At 31.9% G+C, this 20,040-nt stretch overlaps 1 protein-coding gene across 3 annotated transcripts in view; it reads left to right on the top strand.

Annotated features, from left to right (window-relative positions):
* The window catches only part of LOC116768334 (kinesin-like protein CG14535), a 174,812-nt gene that overhangs the window by 135,676 nt on the left and 19,096 nt on the right, over positions 1 to 20,040 (top strand). For all 3 annotated transcript variants that reach the window (XM_061526445.1, XM_061526448.1, XM_032659023.2), the window contains one exon: positions 7,486 to 7,648. In XM_061526445.1, the coding sequence (XP_061382429.1) occupies positions 7,486 to 7,648 (163 nt within the window). The remainder of the gene's footprint in view (positions 1 to 7,485; positions 7,649 to 20,040) is intronic.

Below are 20,040 nucleotides of genomic sequence, written 5' to 3'. Positions count from 1 at the left end.
AGCCCATGAACCGAGGGTCCTTGTTAATCCAAGTAGATTCAGAGCCACGATCTGACAAAGGACAGAACCGCCGCGCCGTTGCGGTGAACAAACACATGCTCCAAAGTTATATAGCGGCAAAGATTCTGTTAAATTCAATATCTTATAGTGGAGTTGCGAGTTTGCACCGCAAAAAATTTAGGTTATGGCAAATGATCTGCGAACATATTAGGGAGTATTATATGTTACATTATTAGAGACAAAATAATTCGCTAAACTGTTCGCTTTGTCGGAAAATACATTGTTAGTTCTTTAAGATATATTTAAATAGATCACTATTATACATTGAAATGATTTATATATTTAATATCAATGCAAGCGCTGCAAGCGAAAAAATCTTTGAATCCTCCTCCTTGTCATGCAGATTGCAATCTCTTTCTGAATCTAAATCTCAATGTAAAGAATAAAATAAACAAGAAAATTTTGTATATTTTAAACCTCGCTCTATTATTTTCAGCATTACAATGAACTTAGAAATACGCGAATATAAAGAACCCGGAACCCAAACTCCAAAAACACAGTCCATGGATCTATAAATTCTGTCTACGCACAAAATTCCGTACCCCCATTTTAATTCACACCCGGTACACGGTTTCTCTCATTTCCGTATTCCTTACATTTATTTTTATTTTGTATTTGTATTCGTTTCCTGCTCCTTATTTCGCTACGTCTCCATATCGTATCCGTCACGGTGTCGGATATGAATCGTCTTTGTTAGTCGTGTATCAAGAGGAAGTAATTTTGTGATTTGTCCTCCTAATATTTATTTGGACACCTTTCGCTACAATTTCGTTTCTTTGGGTGTTTAAAAGATTTTATTTACTTGATGATTTCTGCTTTTGATTTCATTCGAAAATACTTTGTTTTTCTTGTTTAAAAAAATTGTAAAATATTTGAATTACCTTATGAAGTCACCTTTTTGTAGTATTATAGAGTTCATTTCGGAACTAGTTTAATTGTTATTGTCCTAATTCTGTTAGAGATTGGTGGCTTGTATTATATTTTGCCATTATTACAGTTAACCAAAAAAGTTTTGAATGCAAATATAAAGCTTTAAAAAGTGAACGATTTTCTGAGAACAATATTCAAATATTTTTCTCATCCAACGACCTCGTAAACTGAATCGACTTAGCCAGCCCTTTTCCATACTTTATTTCCTACAATCTTTACCCTTTCAAGTTTGAAGCGTTGACATTTATAAAATGAGAATAGTAATCTGCAGTACTTGGGGGTCTTGTAAGGCTATAAAGAAGAATTTTCTCGTGTTTTACGGCTTAGTTCTGAAGTTATGTCCTCACAAGCACGTGCCCTGTATGAGGAGCTTTTAGAGGCAGATGTTCATGATTTACACTTGTTTTCACATTTATTATTTCTCTTTAAAGAAACAATATAATATTAAGTCTAGAAACATTACAGCGAATATTAAAATAATACTAAACAAAAGACGATATAAATCGTTACATGAATTGTCCCTTTGTTTGATACATTCTGCACATCAAAGTCGGGGGATTCTTGCCGGAAAGTTTTGCATCACCAGTAAAGTGTATGGAAGCTTTTTCAGCTTGGGGTGAATGTGGTCTAGAATAAATATGAAACAATTCAGACAGAATGATCTCGTACAGATAAAAAAGGTTTACTCGACTCTTTAAAATTTTTTGATACCCTAAAATTACTTTATCCCATAGGACCGCCTCGGTTGTGTTCTATGATAACTGAAGATTTCCACTCCTCTACAAAACATCAAATCGCAATCTCCACTAACTTAAACTAAGCTGACAGAAAAAGTCAGATTTACCCATAGAGCCGGCGGCACAATACAAACAATCTCTAATGAAGAATTTATACAAAGCGACCGGTTCCTTTATTAATATCCCGTGACTCGTCCCGGAATTTCTCGTTTAAATAAGTACACTGTTGGATATGGAAGTGATGCATTTTTATTACTGATGATGTCCATTAAATGCTTTTTGACATATTTTTAAGAAATATTAATTTTTCCTACAATTTACTCCAATAACTTACTGCTGTTGAATATTAAAACTGTGCTAAATATTGCTTTTCTGATAATGGTCTACAAATTGAGATGAAAGCCAGGTATTTCGTGGTACAATTTTATAGAAAAAAATTGTGAAAAAATGTAGATTATATAATTTTAACTTTTATAAAACAATTATTGTGTTAAATAGTATAAATTTTAGAACAAATTGTTGGTTTCCTAATATATAAGACTTATTTACTATTTATACTTGAAACAGTCGGACAGACAGGTCTCCGAAAGGTCCGTCGCCTGGGGGTTGGATAGCAAATTGGAGTGGACTCCATAAAGTAACTCCATGCTTTGCCGTCCTAAATAAAGAGAATTAGTTAAACTTAAAAAATATATATAAAAATATAGAGGGGGAATGAATATCTTGGGCATTATTTGGCGAAACGTTGTACATTCTCAAGTCAATTGATAATATCCAGCCTTATAATATATGGCTATCATAATATTCAATGCTTGACGATGTATTAAAAATTTCGAACACAATCTAAATAACATAAATATTATATTTAATTGTTTTGGATTTTTATGTAAAACGATAAAACTATGTTTCAAACACAACTTTCAATACTTTTTATATAGTCAAAGCTCTGAAGACTGTCTAAGTGTAGTTTAGGAATTTTCTTTTTTTTTATGACGAAAATTACATTACTATAAAATTAAACGTATGTATGAAATCCGAGGGTAATGACCCTTATAAATAATTCATAACTGAAAGTTCAACTGCGACTCGTCCACAGCAAGTGATATCTCTCCAGAACTTGTAACAGCACATAAGTTTCAGTATAGTCATAAAATGAATTCTTTGACTCCAAAAATGAACAATACCATTATCCTTTCCGGCTTTACCTTTATCCCTTTAGATAAGAGCCTTAAAAGGGATGAAAAATAAGTACGTGATGTTTAACTCCGAGATATCTGCGGTGTAAAGCATTAGTCGAGTGCAATTTTTCACATAAAATATTCATCCTATACGGCGCTATCCTATAGGGCACCAAAGCTACATTTACCCTCATTTGTTTAATGCTCGAGCTCTTAATGAAGTGAATATTTATATTTCATTTATTCCTTTATATTTATTATAATAAACAAAAATATTATTTGATATACACATCTTGCTAATTTAAATGAGTTTCTTTTGTACAACTTCTAAATATTACTGTGACTTAACGCAATTTTTACAGTAATTTCCAATAAGTACTTTACATGGATTAAAAGATTTAGTGCTTCATATTTTTATGTTGTAATAAAAATGGCTGTTCATTGTCTGCCTAACATGTTCATTGTGTGTCAGGCCGGTTAGAATATTTATCAGAAAAACTAAAACGCTTCCAAAATGCCGTACACCATGTATTGAAAAGCTCAAACTCGATCGGACAGTTTTGTTAAAGGCTTTCCTTTATATTTATTGCCATCATTTTCCCAAACAACGCTGGCTCGCAGACGTAGAGTCGCTAGCGATATGCATATTGTATTCTCTATTGTAATGGAATAAAGTATAATTTTAAACTTAATTTCGTTGACAGGTGGCGTCGTTATTTGGTGGTACCTTGGCTGGATGCCATGTAAAGTTGCCATCAAAAAAATTGTCTAGTCGGGAATAAAAGGTGTAAGAGAATTGTACGAATTCAAAACTTTGATGGCATGCATAAGTTTGAGACACAATCTTAATATTATTCAAGGAAGATCGGAATAAGTTCTTTTTTGTTTGGTTAAAATGAAAAATACTTCCTGAAATAACGTTCCTCACGTTATCCGAAGCAAAATGTTGGACGAGGCATGTTTAAATATACTCCCGGACCGTATAGAAAACGTCACTTCAAATTATATTTCTTGATATCAAACCATTTTTAATGTAACTTAATTCAGTTACAGGAACAATTTCTAAACATTTCCTTGTAATTTTTCATTTTAATTTGATTAAAATATTAAATAATAAAACATGTAATCATAATTTAATCTGTACAATTTGTTTCCTGCATCGCTGTTGTGTCTAAATTCTAGTTTTCATATCTTTCATGTCTCTTTAGTAATAAAATTAACTATTAATTTTCATTAATTTCAGTGAAATTCAAATATAAAATTCCAATTAAAACTGTAATGCCATTTTAATGTTCGTTGATATCGAGTTTCATATATATTCAAAAGAATTTAGCGCCGTAAATCATTAGGCTGGTAACGAATAATTCAAATCACGAACCCTAATAAACGTTTATGCCGCTATTTGACACCATTACGCTGCAATGAATTTAAAAGTGCAAAATAACGAGGCATTTTTTTTAGTTACATTTTTTCTATTGAACATTTTTTGTCATGCTAACAGACTGTATCGTATCGGTGGTATAAACCCTGAAAATCCAACCAAGACAAAATCTCGTTTAAGAAAAAAAACTATAATAATATATTCAATATCGGTTTCATTTCCAAACTTTCCGCAGACGCGATTCAATAAAACGTATATATAATTTTAAAAAATGACAAAAATTGCACGAAATGCCCGCGTCGCCTTATTCACGGTCCAAAGAAGTTATCAAATGTCAAGAGGCGACCTTTCCCAGATTGTTTTCAGCGAGGCCATCGACCCGTGAAATCAACAACATCATAGAAGCATAAACAACCCTTGCAAGATTTCTATCATATGGCGGGAGATTTTATACGAAACTCGAGTTGAGATATTCTCAGATGAATTATAAGAACGAAAGACAATATTTCGTTGACATAAAGAAACTTTAAAACATTTTTATTAAACAGAGAATAGACAAATATTAGTGTTTACATTATAGAAGGGGAATAAGTTTGTATTGTTATAAAATTTTCAAGTAATAGAACTCGCCTTTGAAGTCAGGGCGAATGGCACCAAAAATTATACTTTGGATTGAATGTTTTTATCATAACTGGGTGTAAGCAAGGCGTATCTCACAATCTTAACCATTTTACTAAGCAATTCAACACCTTGCATTTGTCATAATTTTTAATTAAATTTACCAAATTTTCGTCAATTGGCTAATAATACGTAGAAACTTTCAATTGACAAATACAGGCAGACCCGCTGATGTATCTGACAGGAGTTCTTGAGGATTTGGAAGCCAAAGAAATTAATAAAATTCTTTGGAATGAAAATTATAGCAGGTAGTTAAGAGGCTAATACGGACTACTAATATTCTATTCCCGGTATGACACTAAAGTAACTCAAACTTATCTGATATGTAACAGGTGATTTAGCTTTGCATAACTTATTTCAATAAAGATATTAAAGTCTAACCATCTAGACGTCAAAATTTAAAATCTAAAAGATCTTAACTGTATTAATCGATAAGAAAAATAAAACCTATTTTCAATCATCACTTAGCATTATGTGAAATTTTAAAATAGATTTCAATATACGTTCAAAGAGCGTGTTGACCCCGATCTCAGCTAGATGAATGACTACATCGGAAATAGATATCGGTATTTTCATTTACTCCGCAATACTAGCGTCTGACGTACTGCACGAGTATATCATCTCACCATATTATAGCTATTTTTATACTATAATATTCCATTATTTTATATAGACCTCGTTCCGTATACTGTAATCTTGTTAAGACGGATAATTTAGTCGCAAAAGCAAGTCTCAAAGAAGTTAAATTTTTATGAAAAGTAAGCCATTATCGAGATTAATAATAAATTATTCATTATTATGTTTACTTAAAAGTTCTTAACATTCTTTAGTGAACTCTGAGGAGCCATCAATCGCTTGCCAATTACCAAGTTCACAGTCTAACTTTACGACTCTTAGAATAATTAGAACGAAACTTAACTTGTTAGAACTATTTTCGACTTATTGTTTTAAAACTAATTGATAAACTTGAAAAAAAGAAACACATTAACTATTGTAACGGCACTTGAAAAAAAAAATCTAAATTAAATATTAATAGTTGTTGAAATATAACGAATAATAACGCGGTGTAGCAAATCAAAATAATGACCACATTACAGTCTAATGAAAGAAAGTAAAAAGTATTAAAATTTATTTTATCCAAACTGTAAGCGCATGTTACTTGTGATATATTGAAGTTAAAATAAATAATGTAACGAGGCACGCCACGGGGGTCAGTTGCGTTATTAAATTTCATCAATTAGCAAACAACACAAATTACGTCACGATAACTACGTGTACTAGAACTAAAAGCTCTTCAGTTATGCCGAGGGTAACTAGCGCTGATCAAAATCGGAGGTGTAATACGGTAAGCTATCAACGAAATGGTTTCCAATGGCTTCTCCGTATTGGTCCAATTATTTTGCGTAAAAATTTAATTAGAAGAAAACTCGATTAATTACAAATGATAGTTTCAATAAAAGACAACGCTATCAATACTGAGGGTATCAATAGGTTGGAACCATTGAATATCACATACGAGACACGAAGCCCGCTCTAGCACGTCGAGTTATCTAAACATTCCCCTATAAGAATGTTAATAGTCCCAAACACAATAAACTGGGACCAGCACGCGATCACGGCACGCTACGACACGGTGTTTGTCCAATGATGTAGGTATGGGAAGCTTTTGGGGTCACTTTTCAAATATTATTTGATAAAATTACCTTATGTATAAATATTTATAAGTAAATGTCCTCAACCGACTGCTTTCGTGACAAGAAGCAAAAAAGTAGGTAAAATTATAAAATAACACCAAGCCTTATAAAATTAGCAGAGCACGTAAAAGTGGGAAATATATCACCTTCCGCGTTGGATATGACGAGACTTCTAATCCATCACTATCGAGTGTGCTTTGAGAATTTTCAATTTTAAGCAACGAGCTCGCGGCATTAAAGTAAAATACGTTCTGTTGTCACGTAAAAACCATCCATCAGCACGGCCCTTTATGCCCCGATATTGACGCGGGGCGAATTTTTGAAAAATGTTAAAAACGTCACCGACACCTCACGTACTGCCCATTTATTTAGGCTTCGAATTCTTAGGGGTTTGTCAAGACAGGGTTTCCGTTTTCAATGAACCCAGTTCTTTAATTAAGTCCTGCTTTTTGTTTTTGACTTCCATTACTTTGAGCTTCGCTGACTTTGTAATCCGAGAGTGAGCTCGTTGATACTATAAGGTGCTGTACCTTCTATCGGTCTACATTTTATTCAATATATGTGTGCAGTGGACCACACGTTGACGGAACTAAACATGGACATGTAAATAATTGAATGACATAATAAATGGAAATAAAGCTAGGTAGCATAATTCTTTTCTAATCTTTTTGGTTTAAAATATATGTCGAAATGTCGAATAAGTGTTTTACAATTACGTACCAAATAGTATATACAAAAGACACTAAAACAATCGGAAGTTCACTATTTTTCAAGCAATTATGGATTTTATTAAGAGGAGATATTACTACAGAATAACATATTTGCAGGCCAACAAAATGCAGCAGTGGTTCACCGCACCGGGAGCGAAGACGGCGAGAAGAAGAACAGATCTCATCAGGATTCAGCGCAGCTGTTCACCGAACCCCGCCTCCACCACCACCGGCACTGCTGAGGAGGTTGGGCGTAAAAGAACCCACTGGAGTTGGCAAGGTTAGCACCATCGGCTTAATAAGAAACCAAACAAGCACCATCTATTTAATACGAAACTTATTGAAATATGACCCTAAAATTTAATCTAAAATGATCTTCCAGATAAAAACAACAAATTACATTAATTTCAAAAATATTTTCTAATTAACGATTTTATAAACAAAGAGAAAAGAAAAGAAAAGAAATAACATATTACATAAGAATGCTGTTATAATGTTAACAAATAGGCTAATTTAAAAACAAAGGCAAATAGAAATGAGCTCTACCGACCGCTTTGATCAGATCGTGTTTTCTCAGCCAATTTACAATGTAAGAGAATAACCAAGAGACTTAGGCGGTGCTTAAAATAAATTCGTATAATTCCAGCTAATGTTAGGAAGAAGTGAGTCGGGTCACGCTTGTCTATAGATTAGCTTGATTACAGACACTTGCTGTGATGCGGCGATAACGACTTTCCAGCAATAACCTTTCCACCTCTACCATTTAAAGAAATCATGTCTTTAAAACATACTAATATTGCTTGTTTTAAGTGCTTAATTTATATTGAGACTGATATAAATTTTAATATAATAATATTTTCAAAATATCACACAAATGGCCGCAAACATCATTCGGCGTAACCCTTGGAAGTCTGCCGCTAAAAACCGGAGTCCACTAATTGGTTGCGTTTAATGAGACAACTGATGATTTACCGCTAATGAGCGACTTAATGAATACAAAGAAACTTTTATTAGCTTGGCGACTTTTAAAATGAACAATGTAATATGATTTACAACGTACCTGTTATATAGAAAATATAAAATCTTAAAGCATTGACGAACCCTCCATATATTTACCGCTTATAAGTTTTGTATCGGGAAAAGTGCAGAGTTCATTCTCGCCGGTCGTTAGTGCGGAAAATGAATTTACCACATCGCCGCCTTTCTTGATAATATTAGTGAGCGTCTACACTTAACATTCAACAAGTTGGAATTTTTTTTTCCTTGAATTCGTTAAAGTGCATCGGTTGAAAACAAATATTTCCCCTTATTTAACGATGCCTACTTGAGGTAACTTAAATATTTATGATAACAAACAATTCGAGGTGCGTTTTGTAATCGTGTTTTTTCCACTACATAATCTAAAACTTTCTAAGGCACATAAAAATGTAAACATAATACTAAGCTATATAAAAATATAAGAAAAATATTAATTTGATACGAGGTCAGATGTTCGTTATTAAATTTCTCTCTAATCTTGTTACTTGTTCTATAAAAATTCTTTCGTTCGTGGTACGTGTATGATATTTATTTCATACTTGCTATTGAATAAGAAATAATAATACATTTAGCAGATATATTATTGTATATTTTTTATTTATTTTAAGAATTCTACTCTTGAAAATAAACAATGAATATCTTAAGTAACCAACTTTGGTTCTTCGTTGTTGCTTTTTTAGATATAACCGGTAACGCATTGGGATTTGATTGCATTTTTATAATATAGAACGTTTACTCAAACTGTTAGTTTGAAGAAAATAATTATTTAAAACATATTTTTTTCATCGATCTTGTAATTGATTGCTATATACATTGGTATTTTTTATACCAGAATAATATAAATATATTTCATATACACGTTTATATATATAACTACAAATAATTCTGAAATGTCGCATCCTTAAAGTCTAGGCGTCAGCAGACCGCTTAGACCGCTTAGACCGCTAATGTCATAAAACAAGGGGCTAATGAGTCTCACCGAGCGGGTGTCGGTAAGGCGGGGTAAACAGCAAAGCGAACAGAAGCGAAGCGTCCAGAAACGAAGCGTGCTTTGAATATAAATATCCAGCAAAATAATAGGAAGCCGTATCTGAACCAACCAAATAATTACATTTTGATGATTGAAACAAAAATTTAATATAGATAAATATAATATTACGCTACATAAAAAAAATCATGTCAATTTCTTTCGAGTGCTGGCTTAAATTTCAATTTATTACTAACAACCTCATTCAACATTTTATATATGATATAAGAAGATAATTTATGCATTTATAAGTTCAGTCAGTATGATCCAAATACTGTTTATAGTTATAAATGCTGTACTAAATATATTTTTTTTATCAATGACTATATAAACGCCAGCTGGTTTGACGTATTTTTTTTGCTAAAATTTCTTATCAATCTATGTTTTCTCGAATGTCGGTATAAACAAGCTAAGACAATATTTTTAAATCAAAGTAATAGTAAAGCCGATGTAAGAAATTACAGTGAAACTGCAACAGTGGCGTGAAATTTGCAATTCAGGAAATAATCTATAGCGATGATAAGGGCGCGGTACGCCAGCGCAAAAAACATAGGCACGTGTGCGGCTTGAGATAACAGAATTTGGCGCGGCTGTTCTGTACAATTCGAGAATTATATCCTTTGTTGTTCTGTAAATTAAAAAAAAAAATCATACGTATGAAAATCTATATGAAAATCTATAATGAATTGTCATTCAGTTAATCCATATAAAGCTACGAACTTTCCAAGTATAATATTAGTAGCTATCTCATCGAACAGCAGCCTTATATCTCAGTTCACGTCAAAACAATATAATACGTGATATTAACCACTAATATCATTTGGACACCGAAAGCCTCTGTGGACCCTTCAGTGTTATAAGTACTTCGGAACGCAGAGTTCAGGTGCTTTCGAGATCGCTTCTGTAAAACGATCTTTAAACTCACACGTTAAGATTCAAAATATAATACACAATAGCGATAGCCAATTATAGTGATAGATGAAGACGCGGTTTCTATATTTTATTTCCCCATTGTTGAACATTATTTATGAAGATAAAGATAGCTTTTGTGTAGAGAAGCCTAATATTTTACATATTCTCCTAATATAAAGTCCAGTGGATGTTATTTACGTTTATCGCGTTCTATTTATAAAGGGATTTCCACTTAAACATAAAGCAATACAACACAACAGCGATCTCAATGCGCCACTTCCCTGTCAATTTGTACCGGCCAATGAGATCTTGGACGCTGCCCGCGGGATTAAACTCCTTATTGATTCGACCCTTTTTTTTAACATCCAGTCCAAGTTGAAGGGGGCAGCGATTACTTTATATGTAATCAGATTGGAAACTTTATTTTCGCCTTTTTAGGAAGCAGTAAACTGTTATGCTATTTATTACTCTTCATTTTACCGCATATGCCTATAACTTAATTGTATGGTATACTTATATTATCTTAATACGAATATGAATACTTATTCCTTTAGAAAATTTTACATGTACTTCTGAGATATTATTTTATAATTTTGTATGTATGAGTGGTTTTTTGTAGAGCAGCTTATTGCTTCAAACTTCAAAAATTCTCATACAATGGCCAATGTATCCCTCAATAATGTATGGTTTCTCGACAGATCTTATTTTCCTTTTGTACTATTTAGTACATACATTTTGATTATTTATAAGGCTGGAGGTAATGATCGTAATTGTAACACGCAGTAACTGGAATCGAACCAATAATATTTTATCATTTATATTTTTAGGACACAATAGAGCAAAAAATAATTTACTGACAACCTAAATTCATCAGTCTTTAATACAACCACTAAGCGGTTTCAATATACCTTGAAGATCATTTTGCTTGTTTTTTTAACTTGGACCAAACGTTTTCCCACAGTTCAAATGATTTATACAACAGAGGGCCTGCGTTATTGATACGGATTACAGGCCAACTTCTTTTCCTTTGATGTGCACGTGCGCCAGAGAAACATATCAATTTGACTTGTTTTCGACCTTATTTTCTTTGGGAAAACATGTAAAAATGTTGCTTTGAACAAATTTTTGGTCCAATATTATAATAGTATTTTCATTAGCTGAATTTCCACTGAAATTACGATCGTCAGTTTGAAAGACAAAGTCGTAGTAAACAATACACAGGGAGAATATAAAAATTTGAAATGTTTACTATCTGAGACTAGCTCAGACTGTAAATTTAACAAAAATATATCTTTTACTATAATAAATGTGTGTTAGCGAGTACTTTAATAAAACATTTCTTTTATAAATTTTCAACTAACGTATAGTCACATCTAAATGGATTTTCTACGTCCGCATTCAGTCCTAAATAAATATAATAATATAAAAAGTATGTCCTTTTATGTAAATGTTAATATGTGATGTTAAATTTCCTTTAACGTTCTTAATATAATACGGTTTAAGTAAACTCGTGATATTTTGAGCAAAAGAAAATGATATAAAATTAAACACAATTGTATGTCACGGCTTCAATAAAATCAGTTCCAAATAATTTTTATAATAATATTATCCTCTCTATCTATTTTATTGCCTGTGATGATTTAAGATAACAAAAAACCTAAATAAGGTTTTTATGAACATATTTTTTATTTGTATTTTTCTTAAAAGCTATTTATTAACACTATTATTATGTTATAACGTATATTTTAAAGTCTAGTTCTTATCAACAAATACTCGCTAAAAGATTTATGATACAAGCCTCAGGTTTATAGAGCCCGTAGCTTCGTTTCTTATGAGAATTATGAAATACTACACTAGGTAAATAATATTCACAAAATCTGTTACAGTATAACATTTTATCTAAATTAGTGTTAATTGTCTGCTTAACTCATAATTTTATTTTAAACTTTATTAGGACGTAATATAACTTAGTTTTGTTTGAAATAGTTAAAAAAATAACGCGAAAAAAATAACTATATTTCTATAACATTAAATCCTAACAAGAAGTTAAACTACCGTAGTAAATAGAACACTATCCATAAATTCTCAATATTAGCCATTAATATGTGTAATAGGAGTTGTTTACATAAAAAGGTTCTTCATGAAGGGGCTCTAAATTAATTAAGTGAAACTATAAAGCAGTGAGGGCGGTGAATATTCACATAACGGGCTAATAAAGCTCGTCTAAAGTTTGGCACTGACCATTGTTTCGGGCGTTTTTATCGAATTACCAGCACTTGGCAAGCCGCCAGGGTACCTTCAAGAGAACAATGCCTTATTAAATATTAACACATTTTAAAGTATTATTTTACTTGAATATCGCATGTCCATATGTCAATTTGAATAGTAATTTTGTTATATGATTTTTAATTAAACAAATTTAAATATGTCGTAACATGATCAGGAAGTACTTGGTTTGTTGGTTAGTATTAAATACCATCTGTGTAATTGGTTACAGTGTATAATAAAATAGTAGGTAAATGATAAAATTCAAAAAAAAAAAACAATTAGCTTCTACATTTCTATACTGCAACAGGGTATAGTATAATTGAAATGTTTTTTCCGTATGCTACATTTGTATGTACACCGACCGACTAATCTATTAACGATGTAGTCTCGCTCCATCAATTTGTTACAGACAGTTTCATATCGTCAATGTTTGTCACACAAACAACACCCTGTAGTATTTTAGGAATTAAATTTTATCGAAACAATGTTTTTATTTTACAGTTACATACATAAAAAAATCAATATCATATATTGTTGAACAGATTTAAAATAAATTAATTATTTCATATTGTTTAAAATTACGTACGGTTTGTTTCACTCAATATATGTAACCGTACATTAAACCGATAATTGCAAGCCATTCAGAACGATAGCTGTCCCCAACTTACTGTCATTTAAGCTTTGTCCACCCGACGCTACTCTCTCTTACTATCACCAAACATTGGATTTACTTACAAATTATAAAACATTTGATTCCTTCTCAAGTCATTTTCAATATCACATACCCTCACCATAACTATGTTATTTCGATAAACCTTAACAACTTAGCAAATCCACCGCCTTTAAACACTAAACCCGGAGAACAACAATATTCAGTCTGTTGGTGTTGCATAAAATTAATTACAGTTTCGAACATCGCGTTTGAAACAGTTGTAATAACATATAAACTCTACATCCATTTAACATCACTAACTAGTGATAGTACATTTACAGTGAACTAATCTTTACGATTATATAAAATACTCAAATATAGGGAAAACTATAATTGTTTCAATGAGAGCCCGATAGGTCATAAGTCATAAGCGATGTAGTCGATAAACAATGAAGTAATCGTTATTCAGGCTCGAGCATTTCATCAATTATCCGCTTGTTTTCATTCGAATTAAAGCCCATTCTTTGTATCTAGCGGCTCCTAAACATGCGGGATTGATGAATAAAGGTCGAGTCAAGTATAAAACATCAAATGTTCGAAAGGTCGTACAAGCTGTAATAAACAGCGCAATGTAAGGTATAATTAAAAGCATTTATTTATATGTAACGTATGAATTCGCTTAATTCGTGGCTCGAGTCTCGCTCGAATGGTGCTCGAGCTGGGTTCGTTTGTTTTTTGTTGTAATTATCGCCTGATTGACTCTTCCGTTTCCGCTCCAAACTCATCAATATCAATTGTGATCATATCAGTCTGTTTGACACTTTCCCGTTTCAATATGATTGGGCTTTTAATACTTGAAAGCTCATATGAATATTATATGTTAATTGTAATAATTTATATTTATTATCGTAAACTAATAAAAATTTAACAATATAAGTCACATTCAATGAAACTTTACTAAGATTATCTGAAGTAAAAGATGCATAATCCAACAGTGTAGATTGGATTTTTTCTTATAATTCTTATTATACTTAATGATCCACACGTATTGTCCGATCCACACACAGCCGTATTCCGTCGCGTGTTAAAAACAAGCGAGCCGAATTAACTCCGTGAACGTTTGGTGATAATTTTATGGCCCTGCGAAACTAGTTGAGAGTGTAAAAATTAAATTTACGAGCGTAGCAGCCTTTTTATTTATGGCCGTTGATTAATTATGCGATAATATTCTGTATTGCAACTAAATTTATATGCTATGGTGTTTATTTGTACGGCTTATATCCGGATCGGCGGCTCACTGTTGTTTATGTTTAATAAACGAAAAAACGCTGACAGTTATATTGAAATAAATTCGTAAGGAGGTGCGCTATTATTATTTATTCTCTCTTATATTGTAGAGAACTCTATGTGAAATGTTTTGAAGTAGGACCCATTTTATTGGTTGAACTAGTTTCAACCAATTTGTTTTATACTTTACATAAATAAGTACTTATTTTTTTTACAGAAATAGGTATTTTATTTAAGTCTTGTTTAACACACAAAACAAACAAAAAAAATAATATATATGTATATAATACTAATTATTATTTCGTTAAAATAAACGTCAATAAATGTCAATACAGACGAAGAAACGGGGTATGCCTTGTATGTATATAATTGATACTTTTCCCTAATTGCCAGAGCCAACAACATAATACGGTGAATTAAGCCCCAATGCCGGGGTCAATAAGACCCGCACTAATTAATTTCGCGGACGTTTTGCGGTAATGAGCTTATCAAACGTACATTACATAGAATAGGACAATCGGGATAGCATTGCATTTGAAACCAATTAACGGACTAATAATTTGATGATTTGTTTTGCGGCAGTTTACCTCGCTATGAGTATGTCGTATGTACATACATACACGGTGCTAACGCTGCTCCATAAATAATAAAAACGCCTCTGTTTTTACCATCAAGAACAAAACATTTATACAATATACAACGTGGATTTTCAAACGCACAGACTCACAATTTATAGTATAACTTTCTATATGATTTTGCTCGTCTCACAACCAACAAGAATTGCTAATAAGCGCCGAGTACTTCTATACAAGTCGTGACCGACTTACGCTTGCTGCTTCATACTTTTATTTCCAATAGAATAAAAATAGGATCATAAATAATGAGCAAAAATGATAATAATCTTGGGAATATAAATATCTGAGGACGGCTTCGAAGATAGATGGATGGAAGTCTTATTTCTGTTTTATTACAGACATTCAGTCACATGGAAGATGTCTGATGAAAATACTCGTTATACATACACATAAGTATAGGTTGTCATCGTATCTACCTGTCCTTCAGAAATTCTAAGTGTTGAGAATTCTTGAACGGAAAATCCAATATCTTTCCCATTATAACCATATTATATAATGAAATCACAAAGCCATGTCGTAACATCTAAACCCTATGACCCATTACGCGCTGTATTTATTAAAGGAGCGGCTGTCCCGTGACTGTTGCACATTATTGCAATTATCAATAAAATACTCGCTCGGCAGTAAGGTATTACAATAATCGTATATCGTGTGATGTAAAATATTTTTACCGTTTCTATGGTAAGTGCATCGCGGCACGCTTCAACTCAAGGGACGGGCGCAGATTAAAATTGTCTTTTTATTCAATCTTAGCGGTCACGAGAATATTAACTGGCAAGGGATTGTGAGATCCGCTTATGAAAATTGTTTAACTTCATATTATTTCAAGGCTGCAATGTTCTTGTCACTTTGATACAAATAATGTATTTTATAAGATACAGTGTATGTCGTGTAATTCAAATAAATAAATAAAAAATTGCATTGAAAATAACTATTGAGTACTGATAAAAAAAATATTAATTTTTAATCGTTTGACGTTTTAAAATTGTTCCTTTGAAACCTATACAAGAAAATATCTTGAGATGAGTAACTTAATTTTATCAATTGTTTGATTATTGTACAGTGTCTTCATCGGTCTACTTTTACTTCAACAGTATATACTATCCATGAAAATTTCCTTGTTTCCCGTTAAGGAGCTGTAGAACATATAATAGCTCATAATACCATACACTACTGACAACCTTTTTATAATATCTTGTAAACAATACCTCGTACCCGGTCTTCAACTTTTACTTAACACGATACGACAGTTGACTATCCGTAATCCTATATATTTATCGCATCTATATAAATAGAACATCAATAAAATATCGCATCGTTTTGTTTAAATGAGATTCTATAAGATAAAACTCTCACAGTAACCGCTCGTTACAGTCAAGAGATCTTGACATAATGGTACAAAAAGGGTTAGAAGAAAAAGCTGACTTCCCATTCCAAGTTCCGTAAACCAAGCTTCAATACACGTAGAAGGACATTTACGGAAGTTTTCTTTAAACATTTTCTCACATTGCTTTTAAGGATTCAAGGAATTCTAACTAACTAATATATTTCTTACTAATAAAGACAGATTATTTTAAAGTTATTTTTATAAGTTAAGAGTTGTTGTGTTCAATTGTTTGGAAAAATATTAAATAATCTAATAATTTATTTTTAATTTCAGCCCTAGTATAGACAATTTGAAATAGAATTAAAGCTATATGTTTTTATTCATTTAATTATATTAAGAGTGTTATAGTTTACATATTGTCATGTAAACAATAATTTACAATTAATTTCCATAATCCTTGAAGTCATGTCATGTCATGTCATGTCTTGTCATGTCATGGTAATTGTTGTCTGGATATGATAACTTTACTCTGAGACGAACACGTTGATTCATTGAACAATGCAAGGATTATAACAATAGGAAAAATAAAACCTACTGAACCACTTAAAAAACGAAATCGTTTTCGGAGCGTTGTATTTTTTTAAATATCTATTGTCATCGTCATCTGACCTGTTTACCTATAACTGGTAGAATTTTTGAGATAAAAATTAAAAAAAAAAACAGAAAGGTTATCGACATTAAAACAATGAAAGCTGAATGCTGGTGAAAAACTCTCTTTGTTTCGAATTTATCTTCAATTCCTCGATATTGAGGCAAACAGGAATTCACCATTTTTAATAGGTACCTTTAATCATTCTAATATAAGGCAAGGGAATTCAAAGGTTTGACATTCCTCTTATTATAATCTATCTATCAGATTATATGTAGACTTTTTTCGTATTAATTGCTATTATACCAAAGAAACGTCCACAATAAATATAGGAAAGCCAATAGTTCAACGATAGTTTCACGAGAGCGCCGTCGTGGGATAACGTAGTGTACTATCGTAACGTGAACACTTAAGGGTTAAAATCACACCCTGTGAACGTTGTTTACAAAGCCAACAAGTCAATAAATAACACGTGAAAAGCTAGAAAAGCCGGCGCACAAAAAGCCGATGCTGTGAACCTGACAGCCTGCATAAAACATTTTGTCTGCTGAGTATCGATTGCTCGATGTAATTGCCTGCCCTTCCTTTATTGACGTCTTCTTATTCAGATAAGGCTTAAAAAGCCATTTGGCTGGGATCTTTTTTTTTTCGGTTCTTGTAAAGGTTTTTTCAAACGGAACATATAATTAAAGATTTTTTGCTGACGTTTTAATTAAACAAAAAATATTTTTTTGTACCATTCCTAGTGCTCGTACATTAAAGTTATTACATATATTTCATTTGTATTTTTATATTGATTTCACACATTAATTCATTTGAAGAAAAAATTTATATAAATTTAGTACGATCGTAAAATCATAACTCATAAAAAAAACAAAAACTGTAGCCATTTATTTCATTTACACGTTATTAGCGCCATAGAAGTGCGAACGGCTCAGCGGTCTCTTGGGGCTGGTGTATATTAAAGGCTAATAAATTTGAATAAAGGATAGTTATGGAGTTTTCGTGTCCGCTGCTGTATTAATGTAAATAATAGTTGCGTTCATTATTCTCAGGTTGGAATTTGGTAACTGATAGTACTCGTTAGCGTTTAAAATATAACTAATTTTACAATTTACTTCGCGAAATTAATATTTTTCATTTTTTTTGTATACTACTATCATCATGTTAGCTATTTTTAAAATAATACATACAAGAATTTTTTCTCATTCTCGTTCATAATGCATTTTTTTTAATACGTATAAATTATTAAATTTTTATTATAATGACGATCGAGTACCTATTCTAAAAAATTTAAGAAGGATTTTATTCTTAGTGAACTTCAACGACGTTTCATCTTCACGAGTGTCTGTACGCTATTGGCACAACTAGTTTAATTGTAACATATTACACATACACGTAGGTCGTAGGTATTAAAGCGCAAAATTACTATTAGCCCTCTGGCTGAAACTCTATTGCCAATAATACGTTGGATCAATACGCAACATATATTCTATCACTATAACAAATTTAACAGGATTATTACATATTTATCGGCGAGATTAGACACTGCTCGAGTAATGGGTACAGATAAATAGGATATAAATGATGATTATCTTCTAATCTTTCTCTGTTTTAAAAAATAAACATACATAAAATGTTTTTTATATGGATATTATCTTATAAAAACTATAGTAAAAGTACTCAGAATAGTTGTAATGAATTAAAAATGAGTTGAAATACCGAAAAAATGTGAAACGACTTGTGTGCAGTAAATCCAGAGGGCAAACGTCCACCGCAGTGCAAAACAAAGGGGTGTGACGCCGCAAGTTATAGTTAAGACGTTGTGAAACGCTTAGGAGACGAATCGCTACTAAGGGAGCTGTTACAGGCTAGTTTAACTTAACTAACACACTAAATCTGTTTAGCAGGTATCACCAACATTTATTACACGACATTTTTCCTGTCACCTTTATTAACATATTCAAATCACTTAAATTTACTACGTTTTAAATTCCCGAACTTTCTTCATTAAATACTACACACAATCATAGTACAATATAAACTGTAACCAAGAATTATAACCATATTTTTGTTGTAAACCATGCTAAGCGTCAGTCATTAGTGACAATTTGCCCTTTATGTTATCGTATTGTTCCCCGAAGAGTGATGTTACAACTTTTACCATCAAATATTCTAAACTACAGCTGAAGGCATGAAGGCAGATTTAGTGTGACCCTTACAAGTACTGGACATATGTTGATGCTAATTTAACACCACCTACCATTTGGTTCTTCTTAATACATCTACTTCTTGTAATGTGTATGATTAAAATTGTTGTGTCTAAGCATCTTGACAATGTTAAATCCCACACGCGTATTTCAAGGCGGGTGCGATATACGATCAAAGTTATTAATGGCGAAACTTTTTGATACTAAACAAGCTTTGTGCAGTAAAATGTCTGTCATATTGTATTTGTTGCCGAGTATAAAACTGCTTCATGAAATTGAACAGATGTTCGACAAATATTCGTTTGCAGCCACTGAAATTGCTTCATGACAAAAGTTAATTTGATTTATAAGTATATAGTAAAAATTATAAACGGAAATCAAGACTCGTATAGATTAAATTAATTGGAATGACTGAAAGGAATGATTGAATGTTGAAAAAACAATCATAGAAAACTCAAACCAGATTCTTAAAAGATTAAAAGAAATAAAAGTTCCATTTACGTACCTCAAAGTTTAAATTCGTAACCCTAATTTACCGTAACTTTCCTCTTTGACACTCTGAGCACGTATTTTTATCGTAACTTTGGTACGCACAACGAGCAAGTTCTGTAACTTTGAAATTATAACGAAGAAACTCGCCGTTTTGTACGACTAACAAAAATATTGT

This window comes from Danaus plexippus, chromosome 4, assembly GCF_018135715.1.
Source record: "Danaus plexippus chromosome 4, MEX_DaPlex, whole genome shotgun sequence".
NCBI lineage: Eukaryota > Metazoa > Arthropoda > Insecta > Lepidoptera > Nymphalidae > Danaus > Danaus plexippus.
The sequence above is the reverse complement of the archived record's forward strand: the minus strand, read 5'-3'. Positions and strand labels throughout refer to the sequence as shown.